This window comes from Apteryx mantelli, chromosome 7 (assembly GCF_036417845.1).
Source record: "Apteryx mantelli isolate bAptMan1 chromosome 7, bAptMan1.hap1, whole genome shotgun sequence".
Taxonomy (NCBI): domain Eukaryota; kingdom Metazoa; phylum Chordata; class Aves; order Apterygiformes; family Apterygidae; genus Apteryx; species Apteryx mantelli.
The window spans coordinates 45,045,686-45,058,071 of record NC_089984.1 but is presented as its reverse complement, the minus strand read 5'-3'; the positions used below and the strand labels follow the sequence as shown (position 1 = coordinate 45,058,071).

At 47.0% G+C, this 12,386-nt stretch overlaps 1 protein-coding gene across 2 annotated transcripts in view; it reads right to left on the bottom strand.

Moving 5' to 3' along the window:
• Positions 1–11,931, bottom strand: part of INPP5A (inositol polyphosphate-5-phosphatase A) — a 248,059-nt gene extending 236,128 nt beyond the window's left edge. For both annotated transcript variants that reach the window (XM_067300397.1, XM_067300398.1), the window contains exon 1: positions 11,824–11,931. In XM_067300397.1, coding sequence (XP_067156498.1) covers positions 11,824–11,898 — 75 coding nt within the window. In that variant the 5' untranslated portion in view covers positions 11,899–11,931. The remainder of the gene's footprint in view (positions 1–11,823) is intronic.
• Between the last annotated feature and the right edge of the window lie 455 nt (positions 11,932–12,386).

The window sequence follows — 12,386 nt, the reverse complement described above, 5'->3', positions numbered from 1 at the left end:
TATGCCTGGCAATATTTGGAAGTTTAAAAAAGTTCCTCCATTTTGCTTCCCCCAATTAAAAAAAAAAGGCTGTGACAGCAATTCTAGACAGACACTGTTACTCTGAATGACTAGTTTTTAAAAACATTGTGAATAATGAGGCTATGGATACAAACAGCCAAAGTTTTCACCAAATGGAATCCCGTTTGTGAAAACTGCAATAATATCCAATGACAGTTTTCTTCTCAACGTGACTGCCAATTTAGTCCTATTACAAGCTGCAACACTGTCCCTAAATGAGTAAGAATTCTGAAGTAATTAAAATACAGATCAATGCTGGCTGCTGGTAACTAGTGAACACAGAATCCCCCCAAGCAATTTCTGAACTATTTCTTTTCATTTGTTTGGTTGATGCATAAATAAACATTCCCCCCCCCCCCCCAAAAAAAAGTTCAGTATATATTTCTGCAATGTTCCTATGGGAAAATAGTTTTGTTTTTCCCACTGGGATTGATAAAGTCTCTAAAATTAGAGAATTTGCCACACCAGAGATGCAAGAAACTTAAAGACAAGTTCCTACAGGATCACTTAAAAGACTTGAAAGAAAGAATTCGGGATTGCCTCCTGCGCAGAAAGCCTCTCTGCTGCTCGTTGCTCATCTGCTTCAACCCTGGAAGCGTTAACAGCATGGCACACAGTCACTCAGAAGAGCCCATTAATACATAATGCTTTGCCGACACATTCAAAGGCACTAAAAAGTCTATTCAAAGAGCTAGTTTTGTCATTCCTTTGAGCTTGCATAAGCCACAGAAACCTGTTAGCGAACAGGAGCCTGGTATGGCTTGCATTAATTAATCCTTTGTTTACCCAGGAACTCGTGCAGCAATAAAACGTGGTGCATGCCCACACAAGCAGCGTCGAAATCAATATCTGATGCTCCTCTGCTTTCCCCGAGTAAGCGGGAAAGGAAAGAACGATCCCGCTGGGTCTCGCCCATGAGCCACGTTGTCCAGCTCCACCACACCTCCGGTGGAGCTCGTGGTGAGATCCTCCAAGCATAGGTCCTCAAAGAGGCCAACGGCATGGTCTGCTCCAGTGGAGGCACCGCTCATCTCCTGCCGTTCTAGCAAAGCTGCTCACCCTACCGTCTTTAACACGGCAATCTTCGTAACGTCCTTCTACAAGCAAGGATCTCAGATCTACAGAGCGGGGACCGAGACACAATGTCCACGGCCTGCCCCAAGCATGCGAGCGCCTTCCTTCAGCAACAGTCACGTACTTAATCATCCGGGAGGATCTGGGTGTAACGACGTGCCCAGGGTCGCGCAGGATGTTTGTGGCTGAACACAAACCCAGCCCAGGTTTTCCACAGCCTGGACCAGCGCTCTCACCACCAGACCACCCTTCCTCTTGATAATAATTGGAGGATGCCTTCTGCCCTGAGGCAGAACGTTTTGTTTTTTTTCATCCACGTTCTTCTGGGGAACAGTTAGGATTCTGGACGCGTTTCTCTACAACATAAACATATAGTTCCTCTTTGAATTGGGTCAGTTACCGGCATCGCTGGACAATGTTTTGCAGCAATGACTTCCACAAGTTAAGGCTGTGGTGGTTCCGAATTTACGTTTAACACCCTATGCTTTGGGTTTAAAAAAAACAAACAACAAAACCACCCAACCCACACCCACACCCTGGAACTTCATTTCAGTGCCATTCGGTACACTTTATTCATACACCCCTGCAAGATTTGCATTGCTCCTGTGTGCAAACTATTACCTATAACGTTTTTTAATTCTGGTTCTCTGAAGACGTTGAATAAACACAGCCTCTTCCAAGTGACTAAGTGGCATGGTGTTAATACTTCTAGCACTGTAGACAAGCAGTAAGCAGTAGACACGCTTGGAGAGCGGTAGGTGATTCTGGACTCTTTCAGAAACACGTTCCTGTGGGATCACTCAAGTTTCCTGCATCTCAGCTGAACATTCTGTGTTTTGTGCTGCAGAGATGAAAATACGCAAACAACCTCCCGGTAGCTTTCAATATTCTTTATTCAACCTGATGCTCTTTTTTTGCTTGTATTCACCAACATATTTTCCAACTGCTGTCAGCGGGTATTTACTCGATCGATGCCTGGCTTGCCCCGGCCTCTCTCCAAGGCCCGGGATTGCTGCCTGAAGGCGTCCATCACTCCACGTTTCCAAGGCATGCCACGGACCGTGCTCCGCACCCTCCGGATTGCAGCAAAACGCGTAAGGACCAGATCGATTTCACGTGGCTGCTGCCAAGGCACCAATAACCGCAGAGGGGCTGCGGAGCCACGAGCTTCCAGGAACAGCCGAGGGGGAAAACCCCAAATCCCTGAAGCTTCCCTTGGCAGAAGCCGTGCGGAGGGAGGAGCTGGAGGTGCTCGCCTGGAGAGGGCGAGTGAGAACCTGGGCATCGGCGCTGGAGCCAGGGGGCATGAAATCTTCAAGTTTGGACGAGGTGCTAATTCCGAGAGAAAGGCACGGTCTCCTTCCGAAACGCTCGAGCAAGAGCGCTGGTGATGGAAAGGATTTGCCCCGATCGCCTGCAACTTCACACGCAGAGTTAAGAAACGCGCAACCGCAAAGAAATGGGTTTGAGAGAGCGAGAGACCTCTTCTCTCTATCAGGGCTTTATTTTAAGGAAGTCGCCCATTTCTTTAAATGCATCTCAGTCGCAAATCTGGAGTTCATAGGAAACCTCTGCCAGCGTTTTCGCGTGTCACTCATGCTCGATGTCAGCACCACATCCCAGTTTCATATGACAGCCACAGACAGAAAGTAGACTTAAATTCCATATTACCATGTTGCTGCTCTTTCTCAGTCGTGTTTTTGTCAGCGTACGGGGTTTCCCCATCCCCACTACAGCCTCATCTCACACTAAAGCCTCGCTGTACAAGAGTTTCCGACTGCGAGCTGCATTAGAAAAGAAGCTGAAATGAAACCAAGGAAAATAAAGGAGGCTGAGAAGGTGGGGAAAGTGAGGCACTGAAAAAAATACATGTTTGGCAAGGACTGTAGCAGGGATAACTTTTCATTTATTTATGAAAAGATATAAGGGAAGACCAGAAAGCGTTTTACTCCGAGATAAAGACACTGAAGACAAACTGAAACCTGAAATGAAAATCCTTCCAAGCACAACCTCAAATTTGCAACTGCATCTTACTTGGTGAAAACACCGTTCTTGATATCTAGTTATTGAATCAACTTTAGCTCAACTAGTAACAGTCATACCATCTACGAGCTACCTGAACTGGCATTTAAGCTACCTGTACCACAAGAGAAAACCGTCAGTACTGCGATGATTTTTTTAGTCTTTTCTTAGCTTTTACTCTCTTTTACTGCCACAGGATACTATCTTTTACAGCTGGCTGACTCACGAAAGCAAGTGCTTAACTACTTGAAGTCATTAATGAAAAAAAGTCTTAATGATATCTGATTTCAAAATATGACATAAAAGGAAGGATCACTCTTGTTTGCTCTCAATAAATGCTTTAATTTTAATAACTTTTCCTAAAAAATATTATAAGTCAAAGTGATAAAATACTAAATTTGCATTAGTGTTGAATAAATAATCAAAATAGTAATAAAAAGAACACTTAGAATAATTACCTTATATCATTTGAGAAAAGGCATTAAAACCAAAATGTTTTACTTTTAATATTTATTCACTCTTCCCATCTGATGATGATTGTGCTTAGTCTGACCTATTCCATAATATAAAGGATTTCCCTGGAACTTTAATCAGAAAAAGATTCCTTGTAATATCAGTAATATAATCTAAAAAGGATGCTAAATCATTCTGTGATAGGCCATTCAGGCAGTGATCAAAGGCAGAAAGCCTTGTTTTCCTACGACCATTTCCTATTCTCTACCAAAAGAATAAAAAGGGTGTGTAGAAAAACACTGAATAAAACACTAGATTACACTAATGTAGCTATATTTTGATAACTTTCACATATTGAAAAGATTGGCTTGCAGTCGGATGACCTGCTTGCTTAATTTTTTTCTTTTCCAAGTTAAAATGAGAGCTTGGGGCAGAGAAGAAGGGCAAAGCTATGATCAAAGAGGCTGTTTTTTGGGCAGGGGGGAGAGGGCAGAGAGGAGGCAGCTTTTACCGCACATCCCCAAAGCCGCTGTTCTGTCTCCCAAGGTGTTTCACTAATTCGGTTTCCTCTTTTCACATCGATGCCACGGAATCATTTGTTAGTCAACCCTGCTGGCCCAAAGACAAGACATTTTGACTTCAAAGTTGTGGGATCACCTCTTCCACAGACAGCAGAGGCTCGTTGCATTAAACCCAGTGTGATGACACTCAGAAGCCAAAAATAAAGTTCGACCTGAAAACACAACTGTTTGGTAACAGCAGAAGAGTTAATCTCAGTGTTAGTATGCTGTTCTGGCTCTGTCTTCAACACTCCTGTTATCCAGCATAACCCCGGGGACTTGCATTAATAAATTAGATCCCTCTCCATACGCATTCGATCCTTGCTGCAGCTGTAGAGCTCCTATCTTAAGAGGCAGTAAACAACAGTCAGTGTAATCAAATTTGCTTTCTCCATAGGTTTTGAGGCAAGAGTAAGACTGCAAATGAAAAGGCTACTTTTCTTAGAAACATCCTCACTTTAAATAATAAATGAGGAATAAAGAGAGAGCTTTCAAGAAGAGACAAGTATATGTAGGACAAGAAAGGGGAAAAAAGCATTCGAGGTAAAGAGAAGAGATTAATTTGCAGGGATTTGAAAGCTATAAACACTAAATAAATAGCAGAAAAGAGAAAAAGAGAGAAAGCAAATAAAAAGGGCAGATCAGCCTTTTGAAAAAAATCATAAAATCCAAGGATTTGACTGGTATTGCATGCAAAACTCCCTTCGAATTCCAATTATGTGGAGAGAGAATTCATGAAGGGGACTTTGAAACAGCAACAAAACCTTTAAAGTTTGACCTTAGTGACAGTACTAGTGCAAACTAATAAGCTAACTAAAAACATTCTTACTAAGGTTACCTACTATTATCATATAATTTCACGTTAAAATATTTTGGAAGTTAGAGCCTCTTAAACTGTCACCCTGAGAATATTGACAATTTGTGAAAATTCAGAAAATTTCAAAACGCTATATCCACTCCACCTGCTATAAAGCCACATTAACAGAAAACTTTAATTATATAATGCACTTTACTGTTACTGCTTCTTCATGTAAACATCTGCTTTTGCTGCTAATGATAACATTCAGTCAGGATGAAAAGAAAGATGGTCTACAAGATAATCTTCTGAGCTTCCTGCTTAAGGGAGGCTAAAGACTGTACAACCTCTTAATTAAAGCTGTTTTGATCAGAGGATTGTGAAAATGAGTCTAAAAAGAAAGTCTGCACAAGTTTTTAAGCATACAGTTCCACCTTGGAGTAAAAAACAAAACAAAACAAAAAGCCCAAACAAACAAAAAACAAAAAACCCTACCCCTGTGTATTGCCTGTATTATTGTTGTTCCAGTCTTCATCAGCAAATTGGAAAAGTGCTTTTGGATTTCTTGCATTTACAGATGCACATCAATGTGTCTCTGTTTTATTGCACTGCTGCGTAGTGCCTTGATCCTCACGGATACTTAAAGGGGGATCTGCCCCGTGTTTTAAATCGCTCCTGGCTGCCGGATGCGTGGCTGCCGCCTTGGAAGTGGCCTGCCTTGAGCGCAGCTCCCGCAGGGAAGCGCCAACTCCCAAACTCCCCAGGGAGCGAGGACGCACCCGCACAGGAGCTCGCACGGTGCTCGAGCCGTCGGCAAGGGATGCGGGGAGCAGGAGGGACCCTGTCCGGCCCCGTCCACGCCGCCGCCAGCCCCAGCACGCACCGCGTTGTCACTGTCCCCTGCCTACGGGCCCATGCGGCCCCTCCCCAAAATATCTGGGGGGTTTTAACGCACGGATGTAGTTTTGAGCTACGTGCGCATGCGGAAAAGCATTTTTGTGACGGTGAGCATCACGGGCGCTACGGCTAGGGTAGCTCAGTCCTGCCCGTGCACGTACCCGCCCGCCCCAGGAGCGCGCCAAAAACAGCAACAACGACGGAGTTTTAACCCCAAACCCTTGCTCTCGGTAGCAGGCTAAGAAGATGCAGGCAAACAGCAACGACAGCTCGGCAGACAGACACCGTCTCACCAGGCCTCCGAGCCAGCAGCGGCCTCCTCCCGGCAATGCACGGCTGCAAACGGCTTCGGTCGAGGCGCAACGGATCCCTCAGCTACGCATATGCATGTGTTTGTATGCGTGTGAGTATATATATGTATATATATGTGTGTGTGTGTGTGTGTGTGTATATATATATGTATAAATAAAGGATATGGGCACTGCAAAGGATAACAAAGCAGTTCTCTTCCCCATCATCATGTTCATACAGCTCAAGAAATTTTAGACAGGGCCAAATTTTGACCTACCTCAAAATTTCACCTCCTGAAAAGGGGCTTTAGAACTGAGTAAAAGAGAGACTCTCAAAAAACAAACAAACAAAACACCATAAGCATTATGACAGCAGAAAAATACATGAAAAACATGGATTTAAGACTCTGCTGTAGAAAACTTAGGAAACTGATGAAGGAGACAATGTTTCAGAAATTACCAGCGGTGCAAAAAAAGTTATAATCACAGGGAAGACACCAAAATAACTAAAAAATAGAAAACAAAGGGTGCAGAAATACATATACAGAAATCTGAGATTTTTTTTTTTTAGGGTTCCAATAACAAAAAGCACTGAAAAATGCTGTGTTGTTGGCCTGCTCAAGAGCATGTATTCCTAAAAAGGAAGTTCTGGGTTATGAGAGAGCAATTTTACAGCAGCATCACCGAGAGCAAGCCAATAAACAAAATCAGTTTTAGGGCAAAACACTGGAGCTGGCCAGAGCCGCAGAATGCCAGGCACACGCAGGGAATCACAAAAAGCAGCCACACAGGAGGGTTTACAAGCCTGTGAAGCTGCTCTGTCCTATGCGAGGGCTCCTTTTTCAGCTACTAGCTAGTTTTTGGGAGCAGAGCGAAAGGACTAATTTAATCCAAAGCACAGAAATCCACTGGTGAAAGCAGCATGGGGCCCCCCTCATTCTTTCGCCTTTACCGTTCTTCCTCCAGCAACCCAGTTTCTGTCCTTCTTACCCCTTCGTCAACCAGAAAAAAGTTTTCGTTAACCTCTCCATATCAGCAAGGTGCCTACAGCCATAATCAACCCCACTGAATTTAGCAGAAATAGTCACCATGCATTTGTCTCATGCAAACATTAAAAAAAAAAAGCCCAGAAAAAGGTAACTTTCTCTTCTATCCCAGAAAACATTAAAACAGCCTGACAAGAAGGATGGAGTAAGTTTCTCAGCAATAAAATAACATATTCTAAGAAACTGCAATGGACTGAACGTTATCTTTTGCTCCCTCTAATAACCATGATCTGAAGCAAAGAAGAAAAGCTTCAAGTTAAGGCACCTTCTTATCTGCAAGATGTTGGCCTTGACAGTACTTAGAAAACAAAGCCTAATTAGTACATTTTCCATTCTACAGCACTTGAAATATTCCACAAATTTCAAATAATTCTTCATGGAAAAAGACATTATCTTTATCAGCTAGTATCAGATAAATTCACAGACCTCTAGTATCATAATGAAACTACATGGACTACTTCAAGCTTGCAAAATTCAGATCACATTTGAGAAAAAACAGACTTCTACACTGTGATTATCACCCATTAAAAAAAAAAAAACCTATGTGATTTTGAGAAGTATTTCTACTTCAAATTCAGTTAATAGATTTCACCCTCCGAGGGGGCTGAGGATATCCCAAGCTCGTACTCCGATTTATAGCAATGAGCATACGCCAAGAGAACACAACCAGGACTTGGAGGAAGCATTTCCACCTCTGCCCTCTCCACGCGCTGCAGGAGAAGGGGAGACTTTTGCCCAGGAGGGAGCAGGTCAAGGCCACATGGGAACACAAAAGCTCCCTGTCCTATCTTCATATTGTCCTACGACAGCTACTATTTTGTACAGTCGCAGAAAATACAAGTTTTACTACAAGAAAAAACAGAAAAGCAAGCACAGGAATACTACCTATGCCAATTAAAGATTTCAAATATCAGTCTCCTAGTGCCAAGTAGCATTTCCCCAACCTGCTCCCTTCTTTTTACTCATCAAATTAGATGATGTTTGGTTTTCACCTGTCTTATCATCTCACTTTCATTCTGGCCCAAATTTGTCTTGAGAATTAGGACCACATCTATTTCCCATTAGGAAAGACCTACATGCAAGCAATGGCATAAAGAAAGAAGGAAGTGTTTTCAGAAGTACCTACCTGACTTAGGCTAATATATTCCAATTTCAGTGGAAACTGGAACAAATGAATTTCTACTTTCCAACAGAAGTAGAAATTATGGGACTTAAAGCTAAGTCTCCTGGGCATATTCGAAATCTTTACCCTAAAAATCTAAGCCCAGAGGTCCAAACAATAAGGATTGCTGAAATCATCTAAAACTGAAACACAGAAAGAGGATAATCGGAAAGATGTCATTTTAAAGGGTGAGCACTAACATGGTTTTTCCCAGTTTTTAACTGAACCCAGCTAGAGATGAAGCAAATAATAGCAAAACTTCTGAGACAGTAACAGAACACTGAATTCCGAAGATCGCCATCTGCTTCCACCCAGCAGAACCACCAAGCCTCAGATACTCCATCAGCCCCTGAATTTACGGCCACAGTCGCATTGGCAATGAAACACTCGCTGATGGAAGTTTCTCCACCACATGCAATCCCAAGTCCTATCCGATCTACCTGCCTAGATGGAGGGGAAAAAGCCACATTGAGGGGGTCGACAGATTTCGGGTACCTGCGCGCACTGAGGACAGACCTGCCTCTGGCGACTCGTGCTTATACATCTGCAGCCCTTTCCGCTGCACTCGTTGGCCAGCAATACACTAAACACAGAAGAATTTTTTTTAAACCCTAAGTAAAAAGAACAACCAATTGCATTAAGCCATTTATAGCAACCAAAGTGGTGGAGGTAGTAGATAAGGAAAACATCACGGCACATTAGTGTAATTAAAACCCTACGTTACTGTAGTAAAAGCAGCGCAGCGCCAGGCAGGTTCATTTTGTGGCCGCTGAAGCAGTGGGATACCTCGCCAGGTAGATGCAAAAATTTTGTCAGCACAGCTAGAGCAAGCAAAAGCAAAGGAGGAAAGGAGATAAGAGGGGAAAGAAAAAGAAAAAACAGAAAAGAAGAAGAAAAAGGAGAGAGAGGGAGATGGAGCGAGGGAAGCAGCAGCCCACAGGTAACTGAACTGCACCTTCTGCCGTCAGCAGGAGCACAGGGTGATAAAAACAGGAAATGTTTATACAGCAAGACAAGCGTTAAATGCGCAAGTAAATACAGATGCACCGAGCGTTAGATGCACTCGTATTTGTGAAGTGCATGCGCTCATCTGTCTTCACAAAGCGTTTTCATATCTAAGAAATACTGTGTTAGCGTTTTAAGGAAGCAGCCGAACCGTCTGGGGAAAGAAAGAAAGAAAGAAAAAGAAAGAAACCCAGCGCAGCCCGCCTGAGCGCAACCTGCTGCAACGCCGCCTTGGGAGCTCATGAATAAACATGTCACCAGTGGATGCTGATGACTGGCAGGAGCAAACCAGGACGGTATTGCAACTTGCTTCTGGCAGTCGGAGAGTAAAAAAAATAGCAGTCCTCCTTTCTTTGCAAAAGTGTGGCCAAATCAGCAAAACGGTGAATCTGAGAGAGACTGTCCCACCCTGATAGCCCGTCTACCAGAGATATTTTAAATTACTGTGAAATACTGGTCTCGGCAAGAGAGTATTTGCATGTGCCAGCCACATAAACAGCACTTGTACAAAACAGTGCAAATTGCGCTGCTGCCACGGAGCGACATTCAGGCTACTTTCAAACAAATCGGAGAAAGATTCACGGCGCGCGGGAGGAGGGAGCAAAGTCTCACCCTTTCCCGGGCAGGAGCAGCCCCGAAGCCTCCCTGTGAGAGCCCGAGACCCAGCGCGGCCCAGCACTGCCCCGGGGTCAAGCAAAAACCCGGGTGAAACACGCATCAACGACTGGAGAAGCGTTTGCCTATTTCGCCGTGCCGAACGAGAAGCCGTGAACACGCTTCGCTTCCCCCAGGAGTTTTAGTGAATCAGAAATACTAACTGAGAACAACCAGGAAATCATTTATTCTCACAGCATAGGATTTCTTAATGACAGTGCTCCAAAATGGCCAATTTTATCTCTATCGGCCGTAAAGAGAACGTAAAAGAACACTCTGAACTAACGTATTTGGCCATGTTTTGCTAAGGGAGATAGCAGGCTAAGGTCGGATATTTGCATCATTTTTAGGCTCTAGTAGAGGCAACAGCAACACACATCAGTAGCTCTGTGCAGAAGTACCGCTGCATGCGATGCAGTTTTACTCCTGAGTAGAAAATACACAAGCTTGTGGCCATAATCATTTCCACGACTACGAAATGAATAACTTCATAACGTTCATTTTATATTTGAAAGGCCACAGTTCAAAAATAAATGTGGTGGCAATTCATCAAAGCTGCTGTACTAAGTTTAGCGAGAACACGAATTGCATTATTTGACTACACATGCAGCAATCACAGCGTAGGTTTTAGGTCGGCCTTCGAGATCACGAAAAATAAAGGAAAACTCTGAAGACTGCTGGGGAAGGGGCGATTAAGGGATGCACAGCTGCGCACTGCTGTGCCCTTCCCCTTCTGCTTTACCAGCTCCCAAACCCTTAAAACGCTCCATTTACAGCATGTGAAATTCTGCTGTTACTCAATTCTGCAAGTGCTTTGCTGTCGGCTTCAGCAGTGCCGTGCTTCACCTGTGTTACCGCTTACACAGTCCAGGAACCCAGGTGTTACTCCAGCTATTAAAGCCAGTATTTGTAAACATCTGTCTTAGCTCATGCAAATTTACAAGAAAATATTTTTCCCTTTGCTTAAATACTAGCGATATCAAGCGTGGAAGTAAGATTACTGCAAACTACGAAAACTATTCGAGGCATCCGAACACACTCGCTAAGCAAAAGTTTAATATTTTCGTGTCAGAACACGAGCAGCGTCTCAGCAAAGAGCCCGGAGCGCAGCAGAACCGAGCCTTTTTCCGAGGTTTCCAGAAGGAGCGCGCCGCGCCACAAATTATTTATTCTTCCTCCCGTGAGAACGAAAGCGCTCTAAGTTTTCACGCTCCTGGCATTTCAGAAGCTTCAAAACCACAGCTAAAGAATCATCTGAGGCGATGAGATACCACACGGCAAGTTAAGAAAATAAAAGAGAAGGAACGGAGAGCAGAGCAGCGCGCTCGCAGTAAGAGCGGCTGCCCACGAACACGCTTTGCTGCGCGCACCGCTGCCCGTCTCGGCGCTTGGCTTCGGGCTCCGCAAGACGACCGGAGTCCAAACGCCCCGCGCGCAGACGGAGCGGCCGGGGAGCGCGGCAGCCGTCGGGACACGCGCCGAACCTTGGGGAAACGGCGGGGTTTCCCTTTTTTCTCTTTTTTTTTTCCCCCCGTTTCCCCCCCCCCTCCTTTTAACCCCGGCACAAACTGCCGGGGAGCGAGGGGCGGCTCGGCGGGGCGCCGCGCCCCGACCCGACGGGACCCGCTGCGGGAGGGTCGGTGCGGCGCGGCGCGGCCGGGCGGGCGCTAGGACCGCGCGGCACCGCGGAAGCGGGCGCTGCCCGCGGCGGCGGGTCGCGCACCCCGTCCCGTCCCGTCGCGTCCCGCCCGTCCCGGCCGCCCCATCGCGTCCCGTCCCGTCCCGTCCCGGCCGCGGCACTTACGTCGTCGAAGAGGGAGCCGACGTTGGCCGTGACCAGCAGCACGGCGGCGCCGGCCGCGGCCCCCTTGCCCGCCATGGCGCCGGCGGGCGGGCGGAAGCGCGGCGCGGCCGGGGGCGCGGCGGGGGCGGGGAGCGGCGCGCGGGGGGCTGCGAGGGCGCCCGCCGCGGGGGGGCCGCGGACATCCGCGCCCGCCGCGGGGCTGCGCGGGGCGCGGCGCTCAGCGCGGCCCCGGCGCGGCCATCAGGCGGCGGCGGGCGCGGGGGCTGCGGCGGGGGCGGGCGCGGGGCCGCGGCGCATGGCCGGCGGGCGGGCGGGCGGGGGCGGCTGGCGGGGGCGGTCGGCGCCGGGGCCGCGGCCGCGCTCCGCGCTCCGCCGCCGCCGCTCCGGCTCTGGCGGCTCGGCGGGCGGGCGAGGCTAGGCGCTGCGCCCGCGACGTCACCGCCCCGCCGCCGCCGCTCTTAAACGGGCAACGCCGCGCTCGCGCGCGCGGTGGGGCCCGCGCCGCGGCGACCCGACGGGCGCTCCCGGCCCCGCAACCGCTCCCCACCGCGACGGTCGTTCCC